Source organism: Syngnathus scovelli, chromosome 20 (assembly GCF_024217435.2).
Source record: "Syngnathus scovelli strain Florida chromosome 20, RoL_Ssco_1.2, whole genome shotgun sequence".
Lineage (NCBI taxonomy): Eukaryota > Metazoa > Chordata > Actinopteri > Syngnathiformes > Syngnathidae > Syngnathus > Syngnathus scovelli.
In genome coordinates, this window is record NC_090866.1 from 6,419,779 (window position 1) to 6,446,809 (window position 27,031).

The window sequence follows — 27,031 nt, forward strand, 5'->3', positions numbered from 1 at the left end:
CTCAGGGGCCAGATATGGCCCGCCACATTATTTTATATGGCCCGCCAAGACAATTTGTGCATCATGTGTTATTACTAAAATTGCAAATTGTATTCACCTTTAAAAATCATCTTTTTAAAATATTTGAACAGTTCCTACTAGTCTGAGGGTGGCTTGACCGATACGTAGGTGGCTGAGAAAATGACTAATGAATTTATTTTAATACAATAAAATGCTGTCTCCACACACCCATCACTCTAATTATGATGAGCGTATAAAAAATGGATAGAGGGATATTTATGATCGCAAATGTATGTGATCAACATCAATTTCAGCCCAACCAGGGTCTCTATGATTATAATGCAAAAAAAGCCAATTGGGGCATCAACTGAAACTGGTGATGTTCTGTTGACCTTTGAGAAGCCTCAGGAAGATGATGAAACATTTTTATCAGGTCAGGATCAAACAAGCACGCACTAATGAACGCACACACTAACACACGGCAAGCTTTCATAATTCTATTTTAAGCACGGATGTAGTTGAGTGAACTGGAGCGGAGAAAATAAATTCACATTTGTACAAGCACAACCATACTTCTCTCACCACAGATGAGCTTGGTCTTAAAGCAAATTGCATCCTGATATATAGTGAGTCATTTAGACAATGGTACAAAAAGTTAGATTAATGGATCCCGAATCCAGCATAATGTGATGGTTGGCATAATTTATCTGGATTTTTTTTTTTGGGTTATAAATTTTTACATTTATTTGACAACAAAATGGCAGTGGCACATATAAAAGTGAAAATGGTTGCATTTGAAACTCTCAAGTCTCAAAAATGCTTTATAAATGTACAGTATCATATAACATGAGAAAATGAAAAGTTTTTCGACATACTGCTTTGGTGTTCCAAAATGGATTCGGTTTAAACCTTGCCTTAAAATTCTACACAGAAAACACCAAAATGATTTATGCATTTAAATTGCAAGAAGTGATAAATTGTCATATGTGTGTGTGTGTGTGTGTGTGTGTGTGTGTATGTACACATGTACAGTATATGTATATAATTTGGCTCACCTTGTCCATGGTGCTCAGTATGACTTTTCGTTGTAGCAAGCTTGTGAAAGTTGAAGATGTGAATTTAGCTGTGAGAGGGTGGGGAGGTCTTCAAACATACATAAACAAACACACACAAACACACACACACTAGGGTCAGACCACTGAAGACACTGAGCTGTACATATCAACTCACATTACTGTTTCCTTCTCTTCTTTGACTAACATGCTAACATGCTATTTTGGTCTCATCATTATTACTCTCTCGTAAAAATGAAACAACTATTCAATTATTTTGCAAAATATACCATTTTTATTTCTATATACCTTCCATGCTTCCGTCTTTCCTTCTTCAGATTCTTGCTGGTTGAAAAGTGGCCTCACACTGCTATTCCTTTGCTTCAAGCTTTGTCCGTGCTGCCTCTCCTCATCTAAATCCCTCAAGCTTTTTTTTCCTCTCTCCCGTCCTGTAGACAAGCATTAGTGAGAGAATGGGATGAGGGGAAGGATCAGGGGGATCGTGTGCATGTACCATGTGACTTGATAGTGGGATTCCCAGCTGTCACACTCTGAGAGATTTATAAAGTCCCCATGTCAACAAAGCAAAATATATATATATATATATATATATATATATATATATATATATATAATAAAACATATATATATATATAATAATAAGATATATAATATTAATTATATATAATTATTATTATTATAATATATAATATATAAATAAAACAGCAGCATTATTGACTGAATGCAGTGGTCTGATTAAGATATTGAACTATAACATAAATATGATAAAGTCCACCACGCACACCGAGCTATTCTATCCTGAAGGAATGTGGAAAAGGACATCCTGTGCTGCTTCCCCTAGCTGTATAGCTGGAAACTCCCACCCAACAGAAATGGCACACTGACCACATAGTAGGCCCATTATCTCCTCTATATGTAAATGCTACCAGAATACTTTTTCAGGCTGGTTGATGACCTACATGATCAAAAATATAACATAGTGCACACATCATTTTATTGAATATGTTGTTGTATTTGAAGCTGAAAGTGTTTGATAGGCTTGCAAGTTACCTCAAGTTTTCGAGGTCAAGTTAGAGCAGCGTTGGTTGTGCAGGAAGATGGATTGGAAGGTGAATGCCGCCATCTAGCGTACAACAAATATATTGTACTAATATTAACAACAGCGGATGAAAAAGTCAACAAATCAATGTTTATTTTGTAAAGCAGATTGATGGACATGTAAACCACAAAAATGTTTAAGAAAAAAGAGAATTTTTAAAAAAAAGTCAACAAACCTTTGCTTAAATAATATTCTATATTTCAGTATACTTGTTTACTGACGCTTGTCTCAATGAAGATGCGTCGTTCACCCCGCAGGGACCTCGGCGGAGCATGGCTTCAACGCGTCATCCGATGACAAAGAAACAATGTGTGTATTTTCTGCCATTTTGTAAAAATTTGAAATAATTCGAGGATAGGAGTAAATGTATGAAGCACTCATACACAAACGGACATAACGAGATTACGTCTTAGTATCTTGGTTACAAAAATCTTTACTCAGTGAGAGCATCATTTATCAGAATGCAATCACACATCAGCTACTTAGCTATTTTCATATTGTTTATTTTGTCATATACTGCAACTTAAATTATTCATGCGCACACGTATACACAGACACACGCGCGAGCACACACACGCAGTAGCTTCAACCTCCACGTTGACTCAGTCTGACCTTAACAGATTTTAGTTTTCCTGGCAGAAATAGTTCTTACCACATCACAGATGTTTTTTTTAGGAGTTTCATGACTTTGTTTAGACACTTTTATCATGTTTGATGCACAACATCTTCAGTCTTTAGCATCCCCCACTCCATCAGCATTAATGGCAAACATGGCTTCCGCCTCAGGTAGGCAAGGTGAATCGTAGATTTTACATATTCTTGTTTCTCCTCTGCCTTTTCTCAGATATAATCTGCAAAGAAAACAAATGATGTAACAGGGTGTAAACAGGGCCTTTTTTTTCATCAATTCAGTTACCGTGTAGTGGATGCATGAGCCAGAATGTTGCCCCCAATTGGCTTCTTTGGATCAGCAGAGAACATGGCAGCACCATCTACCTGTGCAACCACTTGGTTGGTTATTACCACTGCAACACCAAACTGTTGTGAAGACAGGTTTGGGGGAAAAAAAAAAAAAAGATTAATAAATGCGTACAATTGACAGATCATAAATACATATATAATTAATCATGGCACCATACCTCATCAGCCAGCCTGAGCAGCATACGAAGAAAGCGTCCCAAGTGTCCTTGTCTGGCGGACAGCTCACCTCGGCCTGAGTAGTCAGTTCTATACAGAGCTGTGGCACTGTCGACTATTAGTAGAGCATATCTGTCAAGACCAGATAAATGCAAAGGCTTACAATTCAAATACATTGCAGGCCCCTCAAAAGACTTTTTTTTTTTTTTTAACTTTTAGTACATGGATGAAAGAAATTAGATTGTCCAAAACAAATTCACAATAAAACAGCTGTTTGGCCTCCTGCAATAATTTGACAGTTGAATTCAGAACACCATTGGTCCAAAACATTGCCTAACTCAATTGGTGCCGAGCCTTCAAATAAATAATCACAAATCCTTTCTCCAAACTGACCTGGATTCAGCCATCATGGCAGATGCCTGATACAGTAGCTGCGTCTGATGATCCGTGTTGAAAGCTCGAGCGTAGGCCACGTTGTCCAGAACATCACTGCCCACCAGCCCATACCTAGTTGATCCAAAACAGTTACTGGACAAATCCTTCATTTTTTTATTTGACATTTTATTAATGGTACAATATATCATCTCCCCAATCACCTTTCGGCTGTAGCCAGGAGTCTCTCTGGTCTGAAGGTTCCCTCTGTGTCAATGTACATGGCTTTACCTTCTCCACCTCCTTGATCCATAGGTAACTGTGGGATGGACAAAGAAAATTACCATAATTACCAGAAAACGATGTAATTTGACATTCAAACAAATAAGATGGTACCTGACATGTGACAGCGAGTGTATGGCACAGTTGGGTCTTCCCTGTCCGAAACTCCCCAAACATCTCTGTAATGGAACCAGTCTCGATACCACCTTCAAGAGAAACAAAAAGTCTAAGTGTTTACTTTTTACTTCTTTTTCGAGTGTCCAAATGTCCAAATATTTACACACCCTGTAGGAGCTTGTCCAATTCCTTCGACCCTGTAGAGATTTGGATGATTTCTGCTCTTCTCTGGTGGAACTCGGTGGCTGTAGTGAAGCCCATAGGTACCAGCTTTGCTGATTCAGTCTGCAGAGCAAATCAGTTGAGTTAGCAGATTGACTCAGCATGTGATAATGGGTTAATAGCTGCATAAAATCAATTGGAACAAAAACTGCCATTTTATAAAAACTGTGTCTATGATTGTTTACAAGTCTAATTGAAATATTGTAAAGGGTGGGGCATCAAATTTTGTGTTTCATATTTCATTGGCCATTACAGAACCACAAAGCTTGTTGTGACTGTCCAACTTCAATTTTTATTGATATTGGCTATTTATTGTAGCCCTGAAAAAAAAAAAAACATAATTCCACAAATGAAAACTTACTCTGATTTTATCAGCTTTGGCTTCACTAATTCCTTTTATGTTAAGCAGCTCCTTCTTTGGAGCATAGGCCACAGCCTCAATGGTGTGGAAACCTGCTTCCTCCAGTTTCTTGATGTCACTGGCACCTATTCCAAATTGCTGCAGAGAAATTTGAATGACACAAAAAATAGGGGTGAAATTAAAGACGTTACAAAACAGATTGCCATAAGATCTACAAAGCTAAAAATTCCAAGGGGGAGAAATAAATGTGTGTGTGTGTGCAAGTGTATATACATATACACACATACACACACACACACACACACACATACTGTTATATAAGTGGTGTATAGCCTTTTTTCCTGTCAGTTCTGTTTAGGGGTTGGTTTGTTTACATTATTTTTATGTGGATAGGTTTGTTGTTATATCAATGGAAAAATCAATAAAAAATGAATTGTAAAAAAGATGACATACCTCTAGTCTGCTTAGAGGCTGTGGCCCACAGTTTTCTTCCTCTTCAAATTCATTTTCAACTGCACCCTCACATCTCATCGCCATATCTAAATTGAAAAACGCAATGAATCAAGGAAAACAGCGGTTCTACTGCAACTCAAAATAAGCTAAGACTAACAAACTGATTTACCTTAACGCAAGGTTTCCGATTGTGGTGCACGATTTAAGGCAGAATTTGTTAAGGCCAAAGTTGGATCAATCTCAGTTAAATTCTATTTTGTCTTCGGTATATAATTCGTCTTCCCGCTCGAACGCGTACTCATGACGTCAGTTCTTAGCATGTGGATTTTGATTGGACAAAGACATCACGTTTATCGTGCACGAACTCTCGCACAACTTCAAGTTATACGTCATCATCGCGACATATAAAGCAGGAAAACGGAAATGCCGCATCGCACTTCCGGATCTTCACCTGGATATAAACAAACTATCGTGATGGCTAGTGTAAAGGATCTGCTTCGTTTTTTTGCGTGCAATCACAAAATAATAATAATAAAAATGATTAGAAAATAATAATAATAATAACAAAGAAAATAAAGGTTCCCCACAGCAATCACCGCTCGTTTAGTTCCTCAAAAATGCTTGTCTTTATGGAGAAGAACAATGACAGGGTCCTCGAAGCGTTTGCTGGTTGGGCCTTAATAATAATAATTTTTACAAAAAAAAATAGGGACCTTCCAGCAGTCACTGACACTAACCTGCTATTGACCATCCTCTCCATAATCTTCCCAAGAGGTTAGTGCAGATCTTTCTCCTGGCTTTACCTTTATCACTCATTTTTTTTCCATTATAGCATTAAAAAAATAAATCTGTGTCTGGTGATAATCCACCTATGTTCCTCCATGCATTATTAGTTTAGAGCACTCTATATGTTGTCGCTTTATAAAATTCAGTCCATTTGTTTTGAGTCATTCCTCCACATCCAATATGGCTGACGTAATAATGTATAGATTATCGTGCCAAGCTTTTCAAGGGAGGATCTAGTACACAAGTCTATGTGCTAAACTGTTTTAGTCCAGTGGGCTCCCCCTACTTTCGAGTTTAATGTTTGATGTCACGCAAAAAGCTACGGACGTTTTAAAACTCGGTTTAAAACGGATATCATATATTATTTTGTGACGTCTGAAATTAGACGTAGTACGTTTTATACCTGAGTGCGTGACAAATGATCGATCCGACCAAGCTTTCAGTAGATCGTGAGGTTCACTAATGCTGACTAAATAGCTCAATTTAGCTAACCTATACGAATTTGACAGATTTAAATAGCGATTTTACAATTTAACTGCGACGGTATATCTTCTTGCAGGTGATTGAAGATTATGGAGAGTAAATATAACCTCAAGAGTCCTGGTAAGTTGCATTTCTACCCAGTGTGCTACACTATTTAAACCTCAGTAGAATGACGTGTTTGTTACGTCCATTCTCCCCCAAAATAGTCGACATCATCGAGTGAATGCGTATATTTTAAACATGTCTTACACTCGCAAGTTACCTTTTTTTTATTTTATTTTTTCGATGTTCTATCTAATGGTTTGGAATGTTTTGAAAATTGGATTTCCACGACCAAATGTTATAATATTATAGTAGAGTTAGAATAAGATTCACTAAACCTGGTGTTACGAATCCGGATGTGGCTTAAAGCTAGGTCAGCAGTAATCTTGTGTTTCTAGTCTGCAGATTCGTCACATAATACATGGAAATTGTCAAACGGCATAACTGTTCAATTTTTCACGAAACACGTGAAACAAAACGTCTTGTGTACTTCCGGTTGGCTGAAAGAAATTGTAAATAGTAACAAATAAAAATACATTTTTTTAACAAGTTCATTTTGGGCTGGACCATTTTTTTTTTGACAACCACCCATCTACATTTGCAATCAATTTAACATATCCATGTTTTTATTTTTTTGACTAGCGGTGAAGAGGTTGATGAAAGAGGCTGCTGAATTAAGAGAGCCCACAGAACACTACCATGCCCAGCCATTGGAAGTAAGTTTACCACAGGACAGATGTAATGGGACCATTTTATTTTTTTCAGATTTATGGTAAGCATGTGCTCAACATAATCTACTTTAACGTGACCTTTTAGGATAACCTATTTGAATGGCACTTCTCCGTACGTGGACCCCCAGATTCAGATTTTGATGGTGGCATCTACCATGGCAGGATTGTGCTTCCCCCGGAGTATCCAATGAAGCCTCCCAGCATTATTCTTCTCACAGTAAGACACACTTCAGATTAATATCATGTACGTGCAGCAGTAAAATCCAGAGTGGTTGACATTTTGACCGTCATGCTTTAAAGAGAAACAACAAACCTCAGGTCATGTCTTTTAACTCAATCCACTATTTGTCTTCTTTGCACATACCCAGCCTAATGGAAGATTTGAAATCGGGAAGAAGATCTGTCTGAGTATATCGGGTCACCATCCAGAGACATGGCAGCCTTCATGGAGCAGTAGGTTTCTTACTTATGTATGTGTTCAAACACCATTATGTATAATATAATATTATAATAAATAAAAAAAATTCTCAAGACAGTTGCAACACATCGTTGCAGCTCACGGAATAATATACGCTGACCTTCAAAGTTAGGATAATTATTTCACTCTTAAAATAGTCTGCTGTTTTTAATGTTTTTTTTGTTATGTTTACTTGAATTTTTCTGTTTATATTTCAGTACGGACTGCTCTAATTGCCATAATTGGATTCATGCCAACAAAAGGAGAGGGTGCAATTGGATCTCTTGATTATACACCAGAAGAGCGGAGGGTCCTTGCCAAAAAGTACGATTTTCAGTTAAATGCTCAATAAATATGTTTTGGTTAGTGACATCTCAAACATCTTCCTTTGATAAAAAATTAACAAAAGTAATAAAAATGTGTTTTTGGCATGTATAATTCACTGGAAGCACTTTATGTGAACCCCTGGTTATATTAAATTTCTTCTTTTGCAGGTCCCAGGATTTTTGCTGCGAGACATGTAGTTGTACATTGCGCTCAGCACTCCTGCCTCTGACCCCAAACAGCAACCTCAGCCCAGAGGATCACATGGCAAATGATTTCACTCAACAAATGAACTACAAGGTACAAAATAAAATGGGTGGGCCTGGAATTTGGGACCTTCAAATAAAGTGTTTTTGTTTAATGGATGTAAAGTCAAGCATTGTCAAAATGTTTATTCTAACTTCAGGCAGACTCAAGTTCATCCAGTAAAACGGGGAACCAGAGTGACGTTGACACCAAGGTTTCCAATCTTACCCCGGAAGCCGCCCCGTATTCTTCAGGCGACGCAGTTGTCGATCCGCCCCAGACTGAGCAGGTATGGTTGATCTCTGAGAAATAGGAAGTACACTATCAAATTTATTTATCCTCCTCTACAGGCAGAAGTGCCAGCAGCTGCGAGAGTGGAAAGGCCGCAAACTCCTTTGGACACTGATCATCCTCACAGTCCACGGCAGCGTCGTGTCCGGCATGCTCAAAGAGACAACAGAGAAGCTCCAAACAGACCACCTTTAATTGCAGGGGTCCACGAGGCACAAGATGAGAGCCACGCAGGCTCCGCTATGCTTATAGTGGTGCTCTCTCTGATCCTGGCTGCACTTATTTTCCGTAGGATTTACCTGGCCCATGACTACAAGTTTGAGTATGACTTTTCCTAGCTATTACTTATTAGCACTTCCTATTATTATCAATCCTATTGTAGCCCCCTTCATACTATCGCTAGAATATACTGCCATGTTGGTCTTTTCAACGGGAAGAGGTGGAAGCCCAGCTAGGTAAAATTCAAGCTTTTACATAACAAATGACAAATGAGAGATGGCATGGTTGCATTGCTTTGGATTTGAAATCACAGCTTTCGTATTAAAAGTTGTTTCAAATCGAGCCGATGTTGCTCACAGCACGTTCCATAATTGTGTATCTGTAAATAATTATTTTGATTTTCATTTTGCCATCAGGCTTATTTTTTTTTTTTTAAATATTTTTGACACCTTGTGATACTTAATATTTTAAGATACAATCATACCTGCAGACTCAGCGAGCACTTAAATCAGATAACTCATCGTCTCTATCAATTTATCATTTAAGGCCTTTAAGAAACAAGACAATAAATAAAAACATCTCAAAATGCAAGGTATCGCTTCAATTTATTTGGTAAGACACCAATTATTCATTAATAGATCTGGTAAGGTTGACTTTTTCCATTTTTCCGTCTCTGCATCCTCTAAGGCCAGCCAGGAATATCTGTGGTTTCGGGACACCTGTCTGACCATCTCTCTTAGTTTGACAACCAACCTGCTTGGGGAGCCATGTTTGAGTGTCATTTTCCCGTCTCATGTGGCTCAGATGAGTTTGAGTTGAATGTGTGACTCTTGTCCGAAGATCTGCCTAGAATTTTCAAGTAATAATGATAATCCCATCTTCTCCAAATTTTACTCTATTGATGACATTTGATGTAAAATATTAATGATTGAATATTTGGACTTACCAGTTTGATAGCTGACCTTCGCAGTTCCCACTCATTCCATTCATACGACTTCACAATATTTGTCGCCATTACGTGAAGATCTGTTTGAGTCCAGCTCTCAGACTTACTCACAAGTAGTGGCTTCTTTCCTGCTTGCACCTGTAAAACATCCAAAGCATTAATTTATCTGTGTGTTATGATTTGATGATGGAGATGGTGGTAGGTTGTAGCCTGAGATTGCACACAATTTACAAAGTACAATTGTACAACAAATATCTTACGCAAGATGGAGTTTCATGGAGTTTGAGAAGATTAATCAATTCAGGTGAACTCTTGGCTTTTTCTGTCACCAGTTCAATGAAGTAATCAGCGTTGTAGGCAAATTTTATAGCAGCTTCTTTGGAGATGAAGACATACAGTTTCTCCTTGTACTTGAGCACACCAATGTATGGATTCCCTATGAGGGGAATGTCACATGTGAAGACGTTCTTATGTTTAGTTATAATTGGTGAATATAGCATGTGACATTGCACACGTTTAAAAAAAAAAGAGATGAATAAAATTCCATTATGAATATTTCTGTAAGATTAATGGATGCATTTTGATAGTTTGATTTATTATTGTACTAGTTTTAGTGGCTGTACACAAATCAGGCATTTTGCCTCTCGATTTAAGCAAAAAAAATATTTATCTACTCGCGCATATGTGATGAGTAAATTTGCCGATTTATTGTGTTTAATAATTGATTTATAATTTATCAACTCAATTAGCACCCCTAATTTTTTCTTGTCTGTTCTGGTAAATGCTGTGAAGCCAGGCTTTATTTGATCTGATCATATATTATTGGTACCATAAAGTTCTGTTACCTGGAAGAATAAGACCATCATTGTTAACAAGGGTGTAGCCACAGTATCCATTATACTGCAATGGTAGGTCAATAAGCATGTCAGCAGATTCAGGGTGGAGCCACTCGTGCTCCTTCATCTGTAATGGGTCAATGCACTGGCCTGTTTGAAGAAATTCAGATTACAATTTATATTCTGGTCAAATGATTTGCTACTGTCAGCCATACCTATGTGCTCATCCATTCTTTGTTTGTCTGTTTTTACTTCTACTCCCTCCAGTAGTTTCCCCAAAGGATGTTTGGGGAAAATATTGTCCGGAGAAGTACGGAAGAACTGCAATCTGAGTGCAATGTTGTTTAAAATGTTCAGCAGCTCTGCTTCATCTTGAAGTTCTGACCATAGTTTTGACAGGGCCTTGAACAATGGCTGAAAAAAAAAAGTGAATAATAATAACAGTCTTAATAATAGTAATAATGTCTATAACAGATTGTCATTACTTATTCTTATAGCAATCACCAAATAACTTACAAAAACTTTTGCGGTGAGCACAGCTGTCTTGGGCTGCACAGATGTTTTCAGCAAGTATATTTGTGATGAGATGTCCTTCTGTAAGATTTCGATTCTTTTTAAACATAAACGTGAATCAGCCTGGTGGTAGAAAGTGAACGCCATATCAATATTTTTTTTTTTTGCAAAGAAACAATGCAAAATATAACCAGATCAGGAAAAAAAAATGAATATAAAATAAATGTTTGCTCACCAGTAACATCCGGAGAAATGTTTCACTTTGCCTGACATTGTAGAGTGCTTGTGTTAGCTGAACCGGGGACACATCATATTCTTCAGGCCAACTGCCACGATACTTTTCTAACAATGCTGTGTAGTTCCACGCCAAACTTTGGGAGGCACTCAGCTCGACCTCTATGGCATCACCGGTGACCGAAAGCGCTTCAGAGAGAGCTGGAGGCACTGCAAAGTGTTAAAAAATAATATTATGGTAATACTGTATTTATAAGACATGCCACAATTCCAGTATAAATTGATGCTGTCTCATACTTAATTCCGAAAAGTTTGTCTCCTGTTCTTTCTTGTTAGCTTTGTTGAAGAGTCGAATTCCCGTGACAGTCATCATGAGCTCAGAAAGCTGCTGCTCCTTATCTCGCTTTGGGAGGATCATAAAGGCTCCGAGTTCAGTTGATGGGAAAATACTCTGCAAGGCAACTGATACAAGCACAATGTGAGTATACATACCGTATTGGCCCGAATATAAGATGACCCTGATTATATGACGACCCCCTCATTTTCAAGACTCAAGTTTGAAAAAAAGACTTTTTGAACACCAAATTTGATTTTTATACAGAAAATAATTACAGTACATCTGAAACAAAATATAACAATATTTTGGAAAGAAACAGCCTCATTCAAATCATGCAAAAACTGTCTATCACATCTTAATATCTGAACATTTAACTATGTAAACTTAAGTGCAATCACGTTTGTGAATGAACGGCTTCTGTTATTTCCATTTTCTGTTATTTCTTCTTTTATTTTCTACTCTTTTCTTTCTTACCGCTATTTTTTTCTTTTTCTTCGTCGTGCTAACGCTATTTTCTTTTTCTTCTTCGTGAAAGGGGTTCGCTTTGGCCTGGGGAGTTAAGTTCAGCATTCGCTTGAAAGATATGTGGCCCCATCTAACGTTGTAAATGGCTATAATGTCTAGACCCCGAATGTAAGACGACCCCCACTTTTTCAGTCTTATTTCAATGCAAAAAAACAGTCTTATATTCGGGCCAATACGGTACTTTAGTTATCGTGTTTACCTGTAGCCTCTTGCACGGAACTGACATCTGAAGGAGAGCCCATGCCAGAGCCTAGCAGGATGTATGTGATGATTTTACGGTAGAGGGTATCTAATTGCTCTTTGGATTTCATCCTGCTGTCAGTGATCTCTCTGCTCACTTGGTTTAGTCTTGTCTCCACCATCCAGCTAATTCCCTTAAGGAACTCTCCTGTGTAGAAAATACTGTCACGGTTGAAATATTCATTTTGTTGATCAGTTGAACACATCAATGTATTGTCATTTTTTTTGTCACCTCAGGATGTTTGAAAATAATAAATACAGTTTGTTTCGCATTAAACTGATAGCCCTAATTGTAACATATGACAAATTGTGCAAGTTGGACAAATTTTCACTTACGTCTAGAATTGTAATTCATGTCAAAATAGACTTGCATCTTGATTGTGTCAATGGAAGGATTGTATGTGGCTGGAGGTGTCTCCGTGCACATCTGTAAAAAAAAAAAAAAGTATATTATCAAACTAATACAGTAAATAAAGAGTTGAGGTTATTTTTTTGTGTAACTTAAATGTAACGCAACATGCTTTAGGCTCCAGCCTCGATGGAAGGAGTTTTTCTCTTTTATAAGTTTTACAGCCGTGACGAAAGTTTCCCATTACCTTTACGGAGCGTGCACGGCTGCCTTTAGATATTGGTGCGATCATCTTTGCCTTGCATGCTTTTGGTTTTCTTGAGTTTTGGTCACTTTTTACGCGCAGCATTTTGGCAATTATAAAATGACTTCTGTTCGCTGTTAGTAAGTGACAGGATCCATTTTTATACCTGAGGCAATCGTCACATTTTTCCGCACGTCAGTGCAGAGAGTCGTTGATGCACGTTTACCTGCGTTGTTACCTTAGTTGTAGGTATCGCCTTCTTATTTGCATAGTGTTGCTACCGTAGATGCAATCTTTTTAATCACTTTTATGTCACCAGCAATTATTTTTGATGTTATGGGAGACTCGACGACGCTCCTCACAAATAAGTCAAAAATACACGTTACGGGTAAGTGTAGAATGCGTGACTTGCGTTTCTTTAATCAATGTAAAATAAGCTGTTGATATTTAAAGGATAATAAAATGTCAATTTCCCAGGAGTGTCATCGCCGGTAATAAATGTACTGGGCACATTTATGCTTGGTTTATTACACCTGTACAAATGATACAGACTAATTCCCGGTCTAATCTACCAAAAAAGATTGCAATAAATAGTGTTTCTTACCTTCAAATGAATTAAATCTATCGGTGGAGTAGCTCCTCTCATGGTACACTCGTGTACCAATTCCCGAATGATAGCTTCAACAACACTTACAGCTAGACCCCGAGACATTTTTATAATCGTAAAAATATTATAATCGTGCTTGCTGCAACTTCAGTTTTGACTTGTTGGCCGGAAATGGTCGTCATAGCAACAGCGGGCTGACTGGAGACTCAATCCAGTAGAGTGCGCTAAAGGTGATCTTTTTGAGATTTCATTCTATTTGGCAGGAATAATTATTGATTCTGGTAATTCAGGATTAGCGAAACCTACCCACACTAAGGGAAGAAACATGCAAAAAATAAGTAAATGAAAGCATTAAACCTTTGGAGAAACCTTTCGGCTGTTCCCCATTGGGGTCGCCACAGTGTTTTAGTCTCACTTTGTCCAGTTTCTTCTGCTGCTATTTTTTAAGAACAAACTCCTTAAAAAATCTACAAAATAAATGAGTAAAAGGTTTTGAATCGATTAAACTGCTGATATTTACGCTTGAAAATATATCGTTTTTCGGCACAGGACAACAAATTCTCCCGAGAAACACCGATGTCTCGCGAGATTCGTCAAATCCGCAATGAATTGTGGGTAATATCCCATGCCAGTAATGGAAGCCCAGCAAAAGTGTGAAACAAGCGCACAAAAGGGATAAGGCGACATATTTATAATATATACAATATATTTGTCTGCCAGAGATGACAACGTCAAAAATACCGTCTACTGCACTTTCTTTAAAACAGGTAAATACTGCACACGCATAATCAATATTAAACATAATTCAGATGTAAAGACTTCACAGTTTACATCGTAGCGACCATAGTGATTGAAAATATTTTGATTAGTTTGACAAGGTGAACTGTGTAGGACACAGATGTCAAACTCAAGGCCCGGGGGCCAGATACGGCCCGCCACATCATTTTATGTGGCCCGCGAAGACAAATTGTGCATCAAATTCGTGTGTCATTACTAGAATTGCAAATTGTCTTCACCTTTAATATATATTTTTTTTAAATATTTGACCAGTTTTTACTGGTCTGATTTGAAAACAAGTTATTTGTCAGTTTGTTTTGTAGCTTTTACTGTATATAATATGAGGTGCTCATACATTTATTTGGGTTGACAGTCATAATGGCCCTCCGAAAGAAGCTATGACTACAATGTGGCCCGCGAAAAAAATGAGTTTGACACCCCTGATTTAGGTTGACAATCATAATGGCCCTCCGAAAGATACTATGACTACAATGCGGCCCGCGCGAAAAAATGAGTTTGACACCCCTCATTTTCTACACTGTAGGACGTATGCATGGTACCTTGACAAGCAACTTAATCACTATCAGTAACTGAATGGCCAATCATTTTGCATCTGAATCCCCCGGCCCCTCTTAGTTTTTACAGAGGCAGACCGTCTTGGGGATATATAGAAAAATGTTGAGGACTATAAAACATGTGCCAAATGAGACGGACAGAAAGTACCTCAAAGACTGGGCAAAATCTGAATTTAAGAGGAACCAGAATACCACAGACCAGGTAGAAATTCTATTCACAATTTCAAGTAGGCCTCCCATGATAAATGTGCTGATGTTTTCCCTCTGATCGTTCCATCAGGATGCCATCCGTATGATGATCACACAAGCAAACAAGCACCTGGAGGAGCTTCAAATGTCCCTGGCATTGGCTGGAACCAATTCAAAAAACCTCTGAGGATTACTCTTCTCGACTTCCTGAAAACTGATAGAAACTACTGTTTTGACTTGGAATCACTTCAAGGATGAATGAACATGGCTTGAACCAGTAAAAATGTTATTACGCAAACACATGCTTTGGAGTTACTACACAATGGCACGTACACTCACACTATTAACAAACATCAAGATGCCTGGCCAGAAACTGAAAGTAACCCCCACCCCAAATAATTTTTTATACTAATACATTCAATCGGAAGATTTATTTTCCCAAAGCACACTTTTTGTTTCTCTCCCATGGGAAAATACACATGCTAATAAAGTTTGGGGCAGGCCACTGACGTAAAAAAAAAAATCCCACAGTTCAGTTTTTATGTTCACAATAAATGTTGGTTATTGTCTCCACTTAAATAAAACATCGAAACACAGCATAAGGGGAATATATGATTTTACCAAGATGTTTCACAAAATTCTGTCACAATTCACAATTATGGTAATTTACAAATGTGATGTAACAAGACAAAAATGAAATGGTAAATGACAAACTGCAATAATTTATATATATATATAAAAAAACATTTAGAGCAGCAAGTCATCTTTTCTCTTAAGCAACATAGGAACAACTTTACTATCTTCATCAGTCCATTATCAGTCAACATTGAGTAAAGTGTTCAGATTTCTTTCGTTATAAATGTCACCTGGTCGGCTCACTGGTCTGCAGTCGTGACAAGTTCGAACCACTGCCTTAGTGCGTCGCTCAGGGTCTCAGGCAAGGCATTCACATCTCGTAGTATGACGTAGAAAGGAAATGGAAACTCCTCCATATAGGAGCGGATCTCTGGTAGTTCTCCTGGGTTTTTAAATAATGGCACCTTGATGTCCAGGATGGAGTCCTGCATCAGACCACCACAGATTGCATCAAATGTATTCAGAAATAGGTAGAAATATATATGGACTAAAAAATAAGAAACTTACCCGGGAATTGGGATTGTCAAGTACCACAAAGATAAGGAAAACATTTGCACTGCGTGCTCTTTGTATTGCTGTCGTCACACGCTCTTTGCCTTCCAGGAACAATCCCCTACCGTCTGATACGATGATCAGAAGCTGGGCTGTTTCTGTGGAGCAGAGGGTGAAGTTTAAGGCACAAAATACGAGACATGAGCTCCGTGTTTTTTTTTTTTTTTTAAGAGGATGAGATGAATTCATATGATGGATCAATGTGTAAGTTATCACCTGAATTTGTAGATCTTAAAATCTGCTTTCGTGCTCCAACCAACATATCGGTGGCACTCTCTAGGAACTGTACAGGAGGCACAAAATAAAGGCATAATAAATTAGATATGCCTAAAAATTAAACTTGCACAAAAACTCAAATGTTTTGTCCAGTGAGCTAAATTCCCACCTGAGCAATTCTAGTCTTCTTCTGCTGGAATTTACACAATCGGAGGATCCGAGATCCGGAATCATCATTGAATTGCTGCTGAAATGGGTGGAGAAGCTGCACCTCCTCACCAAAACTAAACAAAGAGAACAAAGCAATATTTCATTCACACGCAATCTGGAAATAAGTCCGAAAATGACCATACCTGTAAACGGACACTTGTCCAACTTCTAGAAGAGTGAGCGCATTGACAATCACTGACAGCGATTCAAACGCCAGCTGGAAGACATGTATGTAACTATAATTACTATATTTTTAAAAAAAATAATTTTCTTAAGAGCAATTCTTCAATAATAAACAGAAGGATGGATTGACTGTGCAAACTCTGATGAGCAGGGTTTACCTGTTTGGAATGGTTGTCCACCATACTGGAAGAATCATCCACAGCCAGGCAGATCTGGTAATCTCTCTTGCTAGGCTTTGTCCTCCTCAACCAGATCTTGTCCTTGCGGAACTGACTGGCAATGTAAGGGATGACTTTTCTCATGTTGAGTCGTTTTCCTGTGCGGTAATCACCTCTGTAGAAGAGTAAAACATTTAAAAAAAAATGTTTTTCAAAATAGGATGAGTAAATTTCTACCCACTTGAGCTTCGCAGCTTGCGTCGGCTCCAAAATAAGGCGTAGCTGCTCCGATAGTTGTTGGGATAATTGGGAAGTCATTGTCTTGTATTGCCGCCACATGTAAGCTGCTGCATTCTCCTGGGGGTCACAAAATCAATTGAAAGTTATCAATCCATCATTCAAAAATTTGTTACAAACAGTAGCAAAGAACAGCGTGTGGACACTTTGGATTTTTGCATAAATTTATCATCAAACATGATCTGATCATCATAAAGTCACCATTGTAAATAAAGCTTCTCAAACTACCTACACAATGCTCAGGGAGAATTTTGACCATAAATCTCTCCCCCCAAAAATTATTTCAGTAAATACTTCAACACATACTGCCCAACGCCATATTTTCATCAAACTTCAGTACTATATTATGAAGACGTTGGTACACACCTCCTCCTGCGTTCCTGGAGTCATATTTTGCCACACTGATAATTGCACCTCCATCTTGCTCCTGATGTCTTCTGGGTTTCTGTCTAACTGCTGAAAACAAACAAACACATGAATAAATAAATATAAATAAATATAAATAAATAAATATAAATAAATTCAAGATTCAAGAGTTTTTTTTATAAATAAATATAAATATATAAATATATATTTTATAAACATATATATATATAATATATAAAATATATATATAAAATATATATATATATATATATATATGTATTTTTTTTTATAAATATATATAAATAAATATAAATAAAATAAATGCCAGAATTTTGTGAATGGTGCTGATGGGTGAGTAAAGCTGCATTTTTTTTTGTTTCATCACATGTCCTGAAAAACAACCAGATCGTGCACCTGCGTTGCTTCTAGGAGCATCAGAGGAATTGTGTGAAAAGTTGATTCTGTGTTTTTCTCAGCTTCCTCTCTATCTCTGGGATGCCTGATGTGCTCCCATTCGTTGTCTTTATTTTCCGTCTTCTGCGGATGCATCTCTGCATTCTCTGTAAGAAAAAAATAAAATAATGTATGCAGTTGTTTACATTGTTGGATGAAGACCCAAGTAGCAGCACCTTGCGCCTGTATGGCCTCTGTTGTATCCAGCTGCTTATGTTTAAGTTCCTGAACATCAGCATCTTGAAGATCATCTTCTTGGTACTCCATTTGCATTGAAAGATCCTCCTCGTCCTGATTTCCATCTTTGACCTGTTGACACTCTGCTGCTTCCTGATCTTTATTGGCGACATCTGAGAGCATTCAACAAACATATGAATTACTATATTTAGAAAAAATACGTCTTCATACCTCACATTAATAATTCAGCTCACAATGGAGTTGCTACGAACCGTATGTTTGTCTATCGTAGGCCCCTTCGCTGATATGTTCATATAGATCCGATTCTTGTTTAGTTTCACGTTGCCCGCTGTCTTGCATCCGCTCCTGTGAGCTCTCCAACGTACGAAGACGCTTGTTAATAAACTCACTGTAGTCACCCGTCGAACGCTCATTGTCTGCTTGTCCCGGTTTTCTTTTAAAACTCTGAAACGCATATTTCGACAAAGCTCATTGTAAAAAAAAAAAAGATCAGAAAAATGTAAAAGCTCACAGAAAGAGAGAATTCCAAACAACACTACCTGAGTGTTGTTATGTGTCAATGACTGTGATGCCATACTGGAAGACAGTTTTGACTGGTGACCTTCTGATTGGTTAGCATCAGCAGCTCCAGTTCCGCACTCCTATGAAATTAAAGTATACGGGAAAGTATTGAAGAACAGTTTTTCCGTTCATTTGAAGCAGCTGTCGACATAGACAAGACAACCAAAACCTAAAAGCGATAAAGTCCAGCCATTAAAAAACATTACCTTATCCAAAGACCCCAATTCATGCAAACATCAAATCCCATTCGGCACATCACCTCTTTTGCTTGATCTCTCTCTGATGCCTCTCCAGCCAGCTCCACAGCAGTATCACTTTGGAAATTCTCCTCTCCGGTTTGGCCATCAGTGCTGTGATCTTTCCTCTCAGCTGGCTCCGGCTGTTCTTCACCATCGTCCTTAGCATCAGCATCCTCCTGTAGGCAAGGGTGGCACATTCAAGCTAAAACCGTCACGGAAAGAAAGCCGTTAATATCTTTACCTTAAGATCGGTCCTTTCCTCTTTGGGAACAGACGGCTTCTCATCTGTTTTTGATTCTTTGTCTTCGGTTGCTAGATCATCTTCTTTGTCTTCGGTTTTGATATCGTCACTCGTTTCCGTTTCAGTCTTTGATTCCGGATCTCTGTGGTCATCGTCTTCTTGGTTTAATTTGTCTTCCTCTAACTGCTCATTTCCCTCCTGCTCCTCATCTCCCTCTTTTGGTCCGTCTCCATTCTCTTCTGTGGCGATCGCTTGCTCGTCAATATCAAATGGATTTTCTTCTGAAAAATAATAATAAAATGGAGAAAATGTGAAAAATGTTAATTAAGTATAGTTCATAATTTTGTTTAAAGGGTCCATATCATGCAATATCAACTTTATCCAAGATTTTATTTCTTTATTTACTTATTTTTCTATTAAAAGTAAATGGACCAATGTGGTCTTCAACAAGAACAAGGCTCACCATCTCCTTCACCATCTCCATCGTCACCCATGTCGTCAACCTGGTCCAGGTTAAGATCATCAGGCAGCTCCATAGCCTCAGGTTCAGGTCTTTTATCTTCTTGGCCATGATAAGGATCCACTTCATTCTCATCAAAATCTCTCTAGGAAACAGAAAAAAAAAAACATTTGGAAATGTATCAAAGCACATTAAGAGGTACGTTGGAATTTCTCCAAATAAACATTCTCGGATGCTTACCTCATCTTTTTGTTCGTTGATTTTGTCTTTCCCGTCAGCCTCCGCCTGGTCATTACGTTTTTCTTCATTTTTATCGCCTTCAGTAGCATCCAAGTTGTCTTCCTTCGCAGCTAATACGGATTCAGACTAAACAGGTGTGAAGGTACAAGATTATGAATTTTTTTTTTAATAATTTGAAGAGTATTTAGCTCTTCCTCTACTCTAGTAATAGTTATAGTAGTCATGAAACTAAGTTTAATTTAGAATTTGGTACCTGGTCCATGCCCTGGTGGGAAGACTCGTCCTCTTTGTCACTTCCTCCTTCATCATCCTCATCTTCATCGTCCCCACCCCACATTCTCTCATCTAGAGTTTCTGCTTGTCCATCACCCAGATCACCCATCATTTTATCCATCTCCTCCTGGTCATTCTCTTTATCCGACTCATCTTCATCTGTAAGTCAGCGATGTATAAATCATTGTTCGAAAAAGAGCATTCGAAAGATATGATTTTACATACCAGCACTATTTTCATCACCATCATGTGTTTGGCCATCAAAGTCCTCGGACATCTCAACAGCATTGTCTTCTGCTTTCATTTTCTTCTCATCTTTATGTTCTTTCTCCTGACCCTCCGCAAAGGTGTCCTCCACCTTAAATAAAATTGAACCAGAAGTTTAAATACATTTTTGTTAAACATCCATTACTGGTAATTAACTGTAACATATGAAGTTGACCTGATCTTCACTGGAAATTGTTTCACTGACATCCTTGGTGCCTTCACCTTCACCAATTCCGCCACCTTCATAATCATGAAACTCAGTGGCACCTTCACCTTCTCCAGGTGTTAGTTCTTGAGGCAAGCAGAAACCCTAAGGAGAACCGTAAGATGAAAATGAATGAGGACACTATTCAATTTCTAAATAATGAACTGAACCGCGACAATGTGGACATTTGTTGACTCTGTACCTTCTGAGCGAGTTCAGTGAAGACGTTAGCCAACACTGATAGAAGTTTGGCAGTGCATCTGTGCACTCCTACAGACGCAGACAGGAAGTAACGGACCAGGTCTGAGTAAATCCCCAGCAGAGGTTCCACACGCACTAGCATCCTGCACGCTCTGTTTACCTCCTGAAAAGACAAACAGATGAAGCATTTCATTAACTGAGCTCAAGAAAAAAAAATCCAAAAAATAATGGAGGGGGGGGGTCATGCGAGCACAGTACCAACTTAAGTTTCAAATCACTAACTAGACAATATATTTAACAAAACTCTCAAACCTGGAGCTTCTGCGTCTTAAAAGAGTCTGTGTGTATCTTTAAGCAGCTGAGGAGCCTCTCCAGCTTGGTGTTCACATCTCCCACACACAGAGCCTCCACATCTGCTGCCAGCTCCTCTTCCAAAAGATGCGTGAAGTGTTTTGGCTTCAGTAAGTCTTCCACATCTTCTTTCTCTACCTCTTTGCTATCATTCACTGGATCTGATTTGAAAAATCAAATCACATGTTAAAAACATAGAATGACACTAGTTATCTTTTAGAAGCATTATTCTCACCTATCTTGCCAACTTCCTGAACGCTTTTCTCATTTGTCTCCCTTCTCTTGACAAGTGTCTGGACAGCGTACAGCAAGTTTTTTATGGTTGTGTCCAGATCAGCAGAAAACTCGGAACAGAAAGCAGATAGGTCATCTGAAAATCAACCAAAAAACAAAACAGAAACTACATTAGTCAGAGTTTCAATTTTTTTTTTTGGTAGAAAAATACACTACAATCACCTGCGGTAGTTTGTCCATCTGAGAGATGCTGATTCTTCCAAGAGGTGAACTCGGTGATGCTTTTCATTGCTTCTTTGTGAACAAACTCGAAGCTCTGGATGACGGCTGGCATTAGGTGCTTATTGCTCGGACTTGTGGCTGGCATGAAGAGCTGTTCGATTTTGCACATCTGAGACATCACCGTTCCCAGCTGGTCAAAAGCTGAGCAACACGTCGTGAAATCCTTCCTAAAAGTAATTGAGCCATTTAGTGTGGATTTATCTTTTTATGACATTCCCAGAAGAGTGTCTTACCATGTCAGAAGTACTTTCTCGGAGTTCTTCTGTGGGATTTGATGAAGCGCGGTCTTTAAGTTCAGGATCTGCTCCAGCATTGCAGCGACACGCTGGTCCACCTGCCTCCAGGTGGCATCTCCTTTCCGCATCTGGCAAATAGGGGCCTGATGGCGAGCTACCATTGGGGATGTGCATCTCAGAGAGTCATGCCGGGAGTTGCTGTTGTCCTCCTCCTGTGGTTGAAGAGCTTCGGGACAGCACTGCATGAGCCAGGACAGCTGCTGGAGGAGGATTGAACACTGAGCAGCATGAGCCTGGCCTTTGCTGACCCAATTGGAAAGAGATGCCTGAGGTAGGAGTGTGCAGTCTTCTCGTTGAGTTTGGAGTTTGATATCTTGGACCGTGCTTGTTAGCTTCCTAATGATAAAAGAAGAAAAACAGCAAACTGCTTTTGGTGTTGACTTATTCATTTCAATATTCTCCTTTTAATTACCGGATTTTCCGGACTATAAGGCGCACCTTTAATGAATAGCCCATTTTAATACTTTGTCCTTATATAAGGCGCACCGGACTATAAGGCACACCATTAATGCATCATGTCAGATTTTTAATCGAAATCAAATCATTCTCCATTTAATCTTTTGTATTTCAACTTCAGACGCAACAAATTACTTTATAATCACAAAATAATGATCCATAGTTTGATTCATGATTTATAGTCTTCAGCGGGCCACTTATGATTGATTTCATGACACAATGCTTCGGGCCAGTTTAAATTTAGGAATTTGGTCCACATATAAGGCGCACCGGACTATAAGGCGCACCGTCGGCTTTTGAGAAAATTTTAGGTTTTTAAGTGCGCCTTATAGTCCGGAAAATACGGTATGTTGGATTGTACATTTGGTGGCAAGGCAGGCAACAAACCTCAAACGGACCCATTGCTCAGTCAGCTTGGCCAGTCGTTGCCGCTGTCGGAGGAGTAGCTTGAAGAGGTGAGATGAAAAACCTCGGCATCGCTCGATGTTTCCCAGACCCAAGTCCTACAACAGAGAGCCCCACACACACTAAAGTGTTTTTCCCTTTCCCATCAGCTTTAATACAGCATACTAATGATGCCCTAAATTTGCACATTTGATGTTTTTAAACAAGAAATGGTTACGAGTCAGATAAAAAGACATTTCTTACTTTATTAGCATGCTGGAGCGCTGTCTTTAGAGCATTCATCCTCGCCCATGAACGATAGAAATAACGCTGACATCCATCCCATGTGGTGATCAACTCTGAAAACAACCTAAAACAAAAATAATAAAATGCAATCAAAGGGCGCATAACTGCAGCGGGATCTAATTTTAGAAATGAACAGGTGAAGCTCACGTGGTCTCAGTAGAATCGGGGTTCATAACATTAGCAAGAGCGGCGCTCAAGTCCAGCGGCTGTATGCAGAGCGTTTCCTCTTGGTCAGCTGTCTTGTTCCATACCAAGCCTTTACGGTATGACAGACCTTATGCAACAATGAGAGAAAATAGAGTGTGAAACTTTTGAATGGTTTGGAATTTTTATGTGAAAGTTAAAATAACCTATTTCGGCGAGTATTTTGAACAGGCCAGACAGAGCTCTCTGCTTCTGCTGCAGGATGTTTTTAGCCCGAGCTGTCTGTTTCTCTTTTTCAACTGACGTGTCAACGGTGAGTTCCTGCATTTCGGTGAGATTTCTCAGGACTTCACCTAGGAAGAAGAAACAAAAAAAATCTTAATGCAGTTTTTGGGACAAATAAATGGCATATTTATCGGACAGAGTCTCGAGAGAACAAAATTGAAACCTGCATTTTAATTGTAATTTTTAATGGGACTCAATACAATTTTTTTGATCGCCTTTCAGGTTTTTCCTCCACTTTAATGTAGTCATGTAGTAATAATAATAACTACACAATTTAATAAAAATAATTTGAAACTGCATCACACGTGAACTGCTCCAGTGAGAGGTATATTACCAGTGAAAATGTCCAGATCTTCAGTCAACTCCATTGCTGGGTGTTTCTTAAGATGTTGGACACATAATTTCTTCATCTTTCTGGCCAGAGCAGGTAGACATCCTTGCAGCAATTCCAAATTGACTCCCTCATCTTGACCTTCATTCTAAAAAAAATCCCCAGATCATCGTCAATGCACTGAATCATTTGAGATGTTTACAAATCTAAGATAAGACCCAAACCTGCTGGTGGACATTTTTTTCTGGCAAGGCTTTCACGAGTGCCTGATGAAGTCGGTGAATAGGTGTTTCCTCTGGATGGATATCAGTAATATTAACGTTGTTTTTCTGTTCTACCAAAAAAGTCACGCAAGGGCCATTCAGAATCTGCTCAAGCTTCTTGATAAACTTGAAAAGGGTCCTAGACAGAAAAAAAACACAAAGTAATGGTAAATAATAACAAAAATATTTTTAAATAGCCAGAAAAGCACTACAGTTTTAATTCATATTTACCGATGTGTCTTTTCCACCGACTGCTTGATAGACCAGAAATTGAAATCATTCCACTTTGAGATCTTGACAAAATCCTAAATCAAATAAAATTGAAATAGTTATTTTTTCATGTAACGTTATACTACACAATTTTCTACGTTTTATATATTACAAAAAAAATACTGCTATGTACCTTAAGCTCCTTCTCAATGGGTTGCCTGAGCTCTTTGATTTTGTTCTGAATGCCGTCTGAAAATTGACTGTAGTATTTGTGCAGGTTCCACAGAAGATTAGCCAAAGTAACTGTAAAATAAGGCAATATTAATTATATTCCCAACCTCAAACAGTCAAATCCTGATAAAAGGGGCTCATGTGTGCATTATGTAAGCATTGTGTCACAAAAGACAAGTGCAATCTCACCTTGTCCAGGCTGAGTGGGGAGCAGGAGGAGGTGGCAGTGAAAGCTGAGTAACATAGTCAAGCGGGTATGGAACTCGCCTAGACTAGAACTCTCCACGAAGGCCTGAAGTGTGGACGACAACGAGGAGAGCGACAAAGCTGCCGTCTCTTCGCCTAGACAGAACAATCATGGTTTAATACAAACTGTATTTTCCGGACTATAAGGCGCACTGGACTATAAGGCGCACTTTCAATGAATGGCCCATTTTAAAACTTTGTCCTTATATAAGGCACACCAGACTATAAGGCGCACCATTAATGCAGCATGTCAGATGATCCATAGTCTTTTTGATTTATGATTCATAGTCTTCAGCAGGCCACTTATGATTGATTTCATGACACAATGCTTCGGGCCAGTTTAAATTTAGGAATTTGGTCCATATATAAGGCGCACCAAACTATAAGGCGCGCACTGTCGGCTTTCGAGAAAATTTTAGGTTATTAGGTGCACCTTATAGTCCGGAAAATATGGTACTTGGAAAATGGTTATTAAAAATCCAAAATCCAGTACACAAAATGTGACCTTTTTTTGAGGGGGGCGTACCTGTATTAGCATTCATCATGTGATCCTCCAGATATTTTGTCAAAAGCTGGTAAATAGAGAACCAGTGCTTCGTGGATTTCTCAGTATGCCTTTCCACAGCATTGTCCAGACTGCTTGACCAACAACTGCCACAGAAGAATGCATTGATGTCTACAATTACAACTGCACAAAAAAAATAAAAGATAATACTTTCAAGGTTTCGAGACTATATCGTCTTACTTTAACTCCAGTTTGTGCCACTTGATAATGAGCTGTGTTATTGGTGCTATGTTGTTCTCTAGAGAGACTGCACGGCTTGCATTATTCTCCCAATCCTGAGGGGGAAAAAAAAGGGAATTAATAAACATCTAACATAATAATAATAATAATAATAAATATTTAACTTATGGCGATTGTTCACTGATTTGAATCATAATCACATTTTTTTCTTTTTCTGTGCTTTGGTAAAGTATTTAAAAAATCTTGTCTACTCGCAAATACTTTAAAACTCTTTTCAATATTGAGGGACATCAAACAAGTTGCATCTTACTTGTGCTTTACTCAAAAGTATCTCCAGACCATTGAGGAACTTTGCCAGAGGACTGGACAAACTGAATGCCATGATCCTCTCAATCACCACGATCAGCTGACAAAAAAACAAAAAAAACATTGTACATTGCAGTTGTACCTGATACAATACATCTCAGGCAAGCAGTCTTTATTTCCTAAGGTTTAATCGTAGAATATTAGAATTCTTATGTCACTCACCTGCACAAGTGCTGGATGCTCCGGCCAATCCTCAAGCCTCTGTTTTACCGCTGCCATCATTTGTTCCAGAACGGGAAGACAGAGGCGTGCCTCACTGATATTAGGGTGTTGATAAAAGTCATAAGGCTTTTCAGAGTTGAGAACCATAATATCTGATCCTGGTAAGCCTTGCACTGTGTTCTGGAGGAGAGTTGACAGCAGCAGCTCACTGCCTGTAAACTGCTGGTTTAGTTCTGCATCTGAATCACAAAAAAATTCCCAATTTGGAATTCATATCTGTTTTTTCTTGGTCAATGTGGATTTCCAATAAGAACACTCACCAATCAGATGATAGAAGTGTGTAACCAAGGGGGCAGCTATTTGGTAAGACAAAAGCAGGGCCTTGATGTAGTCACTGCTTTGTCCGTTGGGTGCTCGGTTCTGGTACCACAATGCTCGGGCATGACCTAGACATAGGCGCTGATGAATTTCAACTACTGTGTTCATTGCAGGAGTTGATAGGAAACTTCTTTCGTCAAGCCTTTTCCCGGCATCCTCCTCCTCCATGTCCGCATCTGTGGGGCCCTCCAGACTCGGCAGAGACATGTCTGCAAAGTCCTGGATGGAAAATGATCACATCGTCAAATTCAACGCAAGCCTTTGAATCCATTTTTCTTGACGATTAACATAGAAAGTCTATTTTTTTTTTTTTTTAATCTTTCACCCTGAACTTGAAT

At 38.6% G+C, this 27,031-nt stretch overlaps 5 protein-coding genes across 14 annotated transcripts in view; 2 read left to right on the forward strand and 3 right to left on the reverse strand.

Moving 5' to 3' along the window:
- Positions 1-2,240: 2,240 nt before the first annotated feature.
- rad51 (RAD51 recombinase) lies at positions 2,241-6,821 on the reverse strand. 2 transcript variants are annotated; one of them, XM_049756044.2, is made up of 10 exons: positions 6,766-6,821; positions 5,117-5,202; positions 4,664-4,801; positions 4,248-4,365; positions 4,078-4,169; positions 3,906-4,000; positions 3,703-3,816; positions 3,312-3,441; positions 3,089-3,210; positions 2,241-3,023 (listed from the first exon to the last, which is right to left on the reverse strand). In XM_049756044.2, the coding sequence occupies exons 2-10, from the start codon at positions 5,198-5,200 to the stop codon at positions 2,900-2,902; spliced, it is 1,017 nt and encodes a 338-aa protein (XP_049612001.1). In that variant the 5' UTR covers positions 5,201-5,202; positions 6,766-6,821; the 3' UTR covers positions 2,241-2,899. The 2 variants fall into 2 exon arrangements, with proteins under 2 accessions (XP_049612001.1, XP_049612000.1); XM_049756043.2 differs by lacking the exon at positions 6,766-6,821 and adding an exon at positions 5,286-5,459.
- ube2j1 (ubiquitin-conjugating enzyme E2, J1) lies at positions 5,568-9,286 on the forward strand. Of its 2 annotated transcripts, none has more exons than XM_049756046.2 (9): positions 5,568-5,890; positions 6,462-6,505; positions 7,070-7,143; positions 7,244-7,375; positions 7,527-7,611; positions 7,834-7,939; positions 8,110-8,239; positions 8,346-8,474; positions 8,536-9,286. In XM_049756046.2, the coding sequence occupies exons 2-9, from the start codon at positions 6,475-6,477 to the stop codon at positions 8,812-8,814; spliced, it is 966 nt and encodes a 321-aa protein (XP_049612003.1). In that variant the 5' UTR covers positions 5,568-5,890; positions 6,462-6,474; the 3' UTR covers positions 8,815-9,286. The 2 variants fall into 2 exon arrangements, with proteins under 2 accessions (XP_049612003.1, XP_049612002.1); XM_049756045.2 differs by lacking the exon at positions 5,568-5,890 and adding an exon at positions 6,153-6,351.
- On the reverse strand, positions 9,282-14,043 carry cfap206 (cilia and flagella associated protein 206). Of its 2 annotated transcripts, none has more exons than XM_049756040.2 (11): positions 13,524-14,043; positions 12,663-12,753; positions 12,286-12,474; positions 11,522-11,686; positions 11,226-11,434; positions 10,994-11,113; positions 10,693-10,891; positions 10,487-10,627; positions 9,902-10,077; positions 9,642-9,779; positions 9,282-9,541 (listed from the first exon to the last, which is right to left on the reverse strand). In XM_049756040.2, exons 1-11 carry the CDS (start codon positions 13,629-13,631, stop codon positions 9,320-9,322), a joined length of 1,758 nt encoding a protein of 585 aa, XP_049611997.1. In that variant the 5' UTR covers positions 13,632-14,043; the 3' UTR covers positions 9,282-9,319. The 2 variants fall into 2 exon arrangements, with proteins under 2 accessions (XP_049611997.1, XP_049611998.1); XM_049756041.2 differs by lacking the exon at positions 13,524-14,043 and adding an exon at positions 12,923-13,111.
- Positions 14,044-14,123: 80 nt separating this feature from the next.
- Positions 14,124-15,365, forward strand: lyrm2 (LYR motif containing 2). Its single transcript, XM_049756048.2, has 3 exons — positions 14,124-14,293; positions 14,940-15,080; positions 15,159-15,365. Exons 1-3 carry the CDS (start codon positions 14,249-14,251, stop codon positions 15,252-15,254), a joined length of 282 nt encoding a protein of 93 aa, XP_049612005.1. The 5' UTR covers positions 14,124-14,248; the 3' UTR covers positions 15,255-15,365.
- Positions 15,366-15,666: 301 nt separating this feature from the next.
- Positions 15,667-27,031, reverse strand: part of mdn1 (midasin AAA ATPase 1) — a 31,030-nt gene continuing 19,665 nt past the window's right edge. For 6 of the 7 annotated variants that reach the window (XM_049756038.1, XM_049756037.1, XM_049756039.1 and 3 more), the window contains 38 exons: positions 26,636-26,912; positions 26,316-26,554; positions 26,098-26,193; positions 25,788-25,882; positions 25,569-25,693; positions 24,986-25,138; positions 24,759-24,868; positions 24,587-24,660; positions 24,317-24,494; positions 24,096-24,240; positions 23,683-23,829; positions 23,480-23,606; positions 23,291-23,396; positions 23,030-23,145; positions 22,124-22,522; positions 21,831-22,057; positions 21,610-21,744; positions 21,336-21,535; positions 21,025-21,186; positions 20,793-20,927; positions 20,576-20,708; positions 20,331-20,509; positions 20,078-20,203; positions 19,841-19,982; positions 19,378-19,658; positions 19,157-19,312; positions 18,876-18,977; positions 18,588-18,780; positions 18,315-18,488; positions 18,100-18,245; positions 17,686-17,775; positions 17,264-17,379; positions 17,023-17,197; positions 16,825-16,898; positions 16,641-16,755; positions 16,472-16,538; positions 16,211-16,353; positions 15,667-16,128 (listed from right to left, as the gene is read on the reverse strand). In XM_049756038.1, the coding sequence (XP_049611995.1) occupies positions 15,943-16,128; positions 16,211-16,353; positions 16,472-16,538; positions 16,641-16,755; positions 16,825-16,898; positions 17,023-17,197; positions 17,264-17,379; positions 17,686-17,775; positions 18,100-18,245; positions 18,315-18,488; positions 18,588-18,780; positions 18,876-18,977; positions 19,157-19,312; positions 19,378-19,658; positions 19,841-19,982; positions 20,078-20,203; positions 20,331-20,509; positions 20,576-20,708; positions 20,793-20,927; positions 21,025-21,186; positions 21,336-21,535; positions 21,610-21,744; positions 21,831-22,057; positions 22,124-22,522; positions 23,030-23,145; positions 23,291-23,396; positions 23,480-23,606; positions 23,683-23,829; positions 24,096-24,240; positions 24,317-24,494; positions 24,587-24,660; positions 24,759-24,868; positions 24,986-25,138; positions 25,569-25,693; positions 25,788-25,882; positions 26,098-26,193; positions 26,316-26,554; positions 26,636-26,912 (5,844 nt within the window). In that variant the 3' untranslated portion in view covers positions 15,667-15,942. The remainder of the gene's footprint in view (positions 16,129-16,210; positions 16,354-16,471; positions 16,539-16,640; positions 16,756-16,824; positions 16,899-17,022; positions 17,198-17,263; positions 17,380-17,685; positions 17,776-18,099; positions 18,246-18,314; positions 18,489-18,587; positions 18,781-18,875; positions 18,978-19,156; positions 19,313-19,377; positions 19,659-19,840; positions 19,983-20,077; positions 20,204-20,330; positions 20,510-20,575; positions 20,709-20,792; positions 20,928-21,024; positions 21,187-21,335; positions 21,536-21,609; positions 21,745-21,830; positions 22,058-22,123; positions 22,523-23,029; positions 23,146-23,290; positions 23,397-23,479; positions 23,607-23,682; positions 23,830-24,095; positions 24,241-24,316; positions 24,495-24,586; positions 24,661-24,758; positions 24,869-24,985; positions 25,139-25,568; positions 25,694-25,787; positions 25,883-26,097; positions 26,194-26,315; positions 26,555-26,635; positions 26,913-27,031) is intronic. The other variant, XM_049756036.1, reaches the window with a different exon arrangement.

Excerpts from the sequence above, each read along its gene's own strand:
- cfap206 (XM_049756040.2), bottom strand. The coding sequence starts at position 13,631 with ATGTCTCGGGGTCTAGCTGTAAGTGTTGTTGAAGCTATCATTCGGGAA. Across the intron at positions 11,687-12,285 it reads TTCCGTGCAAGAGGCTACAG|TTGCCTTGCAGAGTATTTTC; the intron begins GTAAACACGATA and ends TGCTTGTATCAG. Across the intron at positions 10,078-10,486 it reads TGATGGTCTTATTCTTCCAG|GGAATCCATACATTGGTGTG; the intron begins GTAACAGAACTT and ends TTCCCCTCATAG.
- lyrm2 (XM_049756048.2), top strand. The coding sequence starts at position 14,249 with ATGACAACGTCAAAAATACCGTCTACTGCACTTTCTTTAAAACAG. Across the intron at positions 14,294-14,939 it reads CTGCACTTTCTTTAAAACAG|TTTTTACAGAGGCAGACCGT; the intron begins GTAAATACTGCA and ends GGCCCCTCTTAG. Across the intron at positions 15,081-15,158 it reads ACCAGAATACCACAGACCAG|GATGCCATCCGTATGATGAT; the intron begins GTAGAAATTCTA and ends TCGTTCCATCAG.
- ube2j1 (XM_049756046.2), top strand. The coding sequence starts at position 6,475 with ATGGAGAGTAAATATAACCTCAAGAGTCCTG. Across the intron at positions 7,376-7,526 it reads CCAGCATTATTCTTCTCACA|CCTAATGGAAGATTTGAAAT; the intron begins GTAAGACACACT and ends GCACATACCCAG. Across the intron at positions 8,475-8,535 it reads ATCCGCCCCAGACTGAGCAG|GCAGAAGTGCCAGCAGCTGC; the intron begins GTATGGTTGATC and ends CCTCCTCTACAG.
- rad51 (XM_049756044.2), bottom strand. The coding sequence starts at position 5,200 with ATGGCGATGAGATGTGAGGGTGCAGTTGAAAATGAATTTGAAGAGGAA. Across the intron at positions 4,802-5,116 it reads AGCCTCTAAGCAGACTAGAG|CAATTTGGAATAGGTGCCAG; the intron begins GTATGTCATCTT and ends ATTTCTCTGCAG. Across the intron at positions 4,170-4,247 it reads ATTGGACAAGCTCCTACAGG|GTGGTATCGAGACTGGTTCC; the intron begins GTGTGTAAATAT and ends TTTCTCTTGAAG.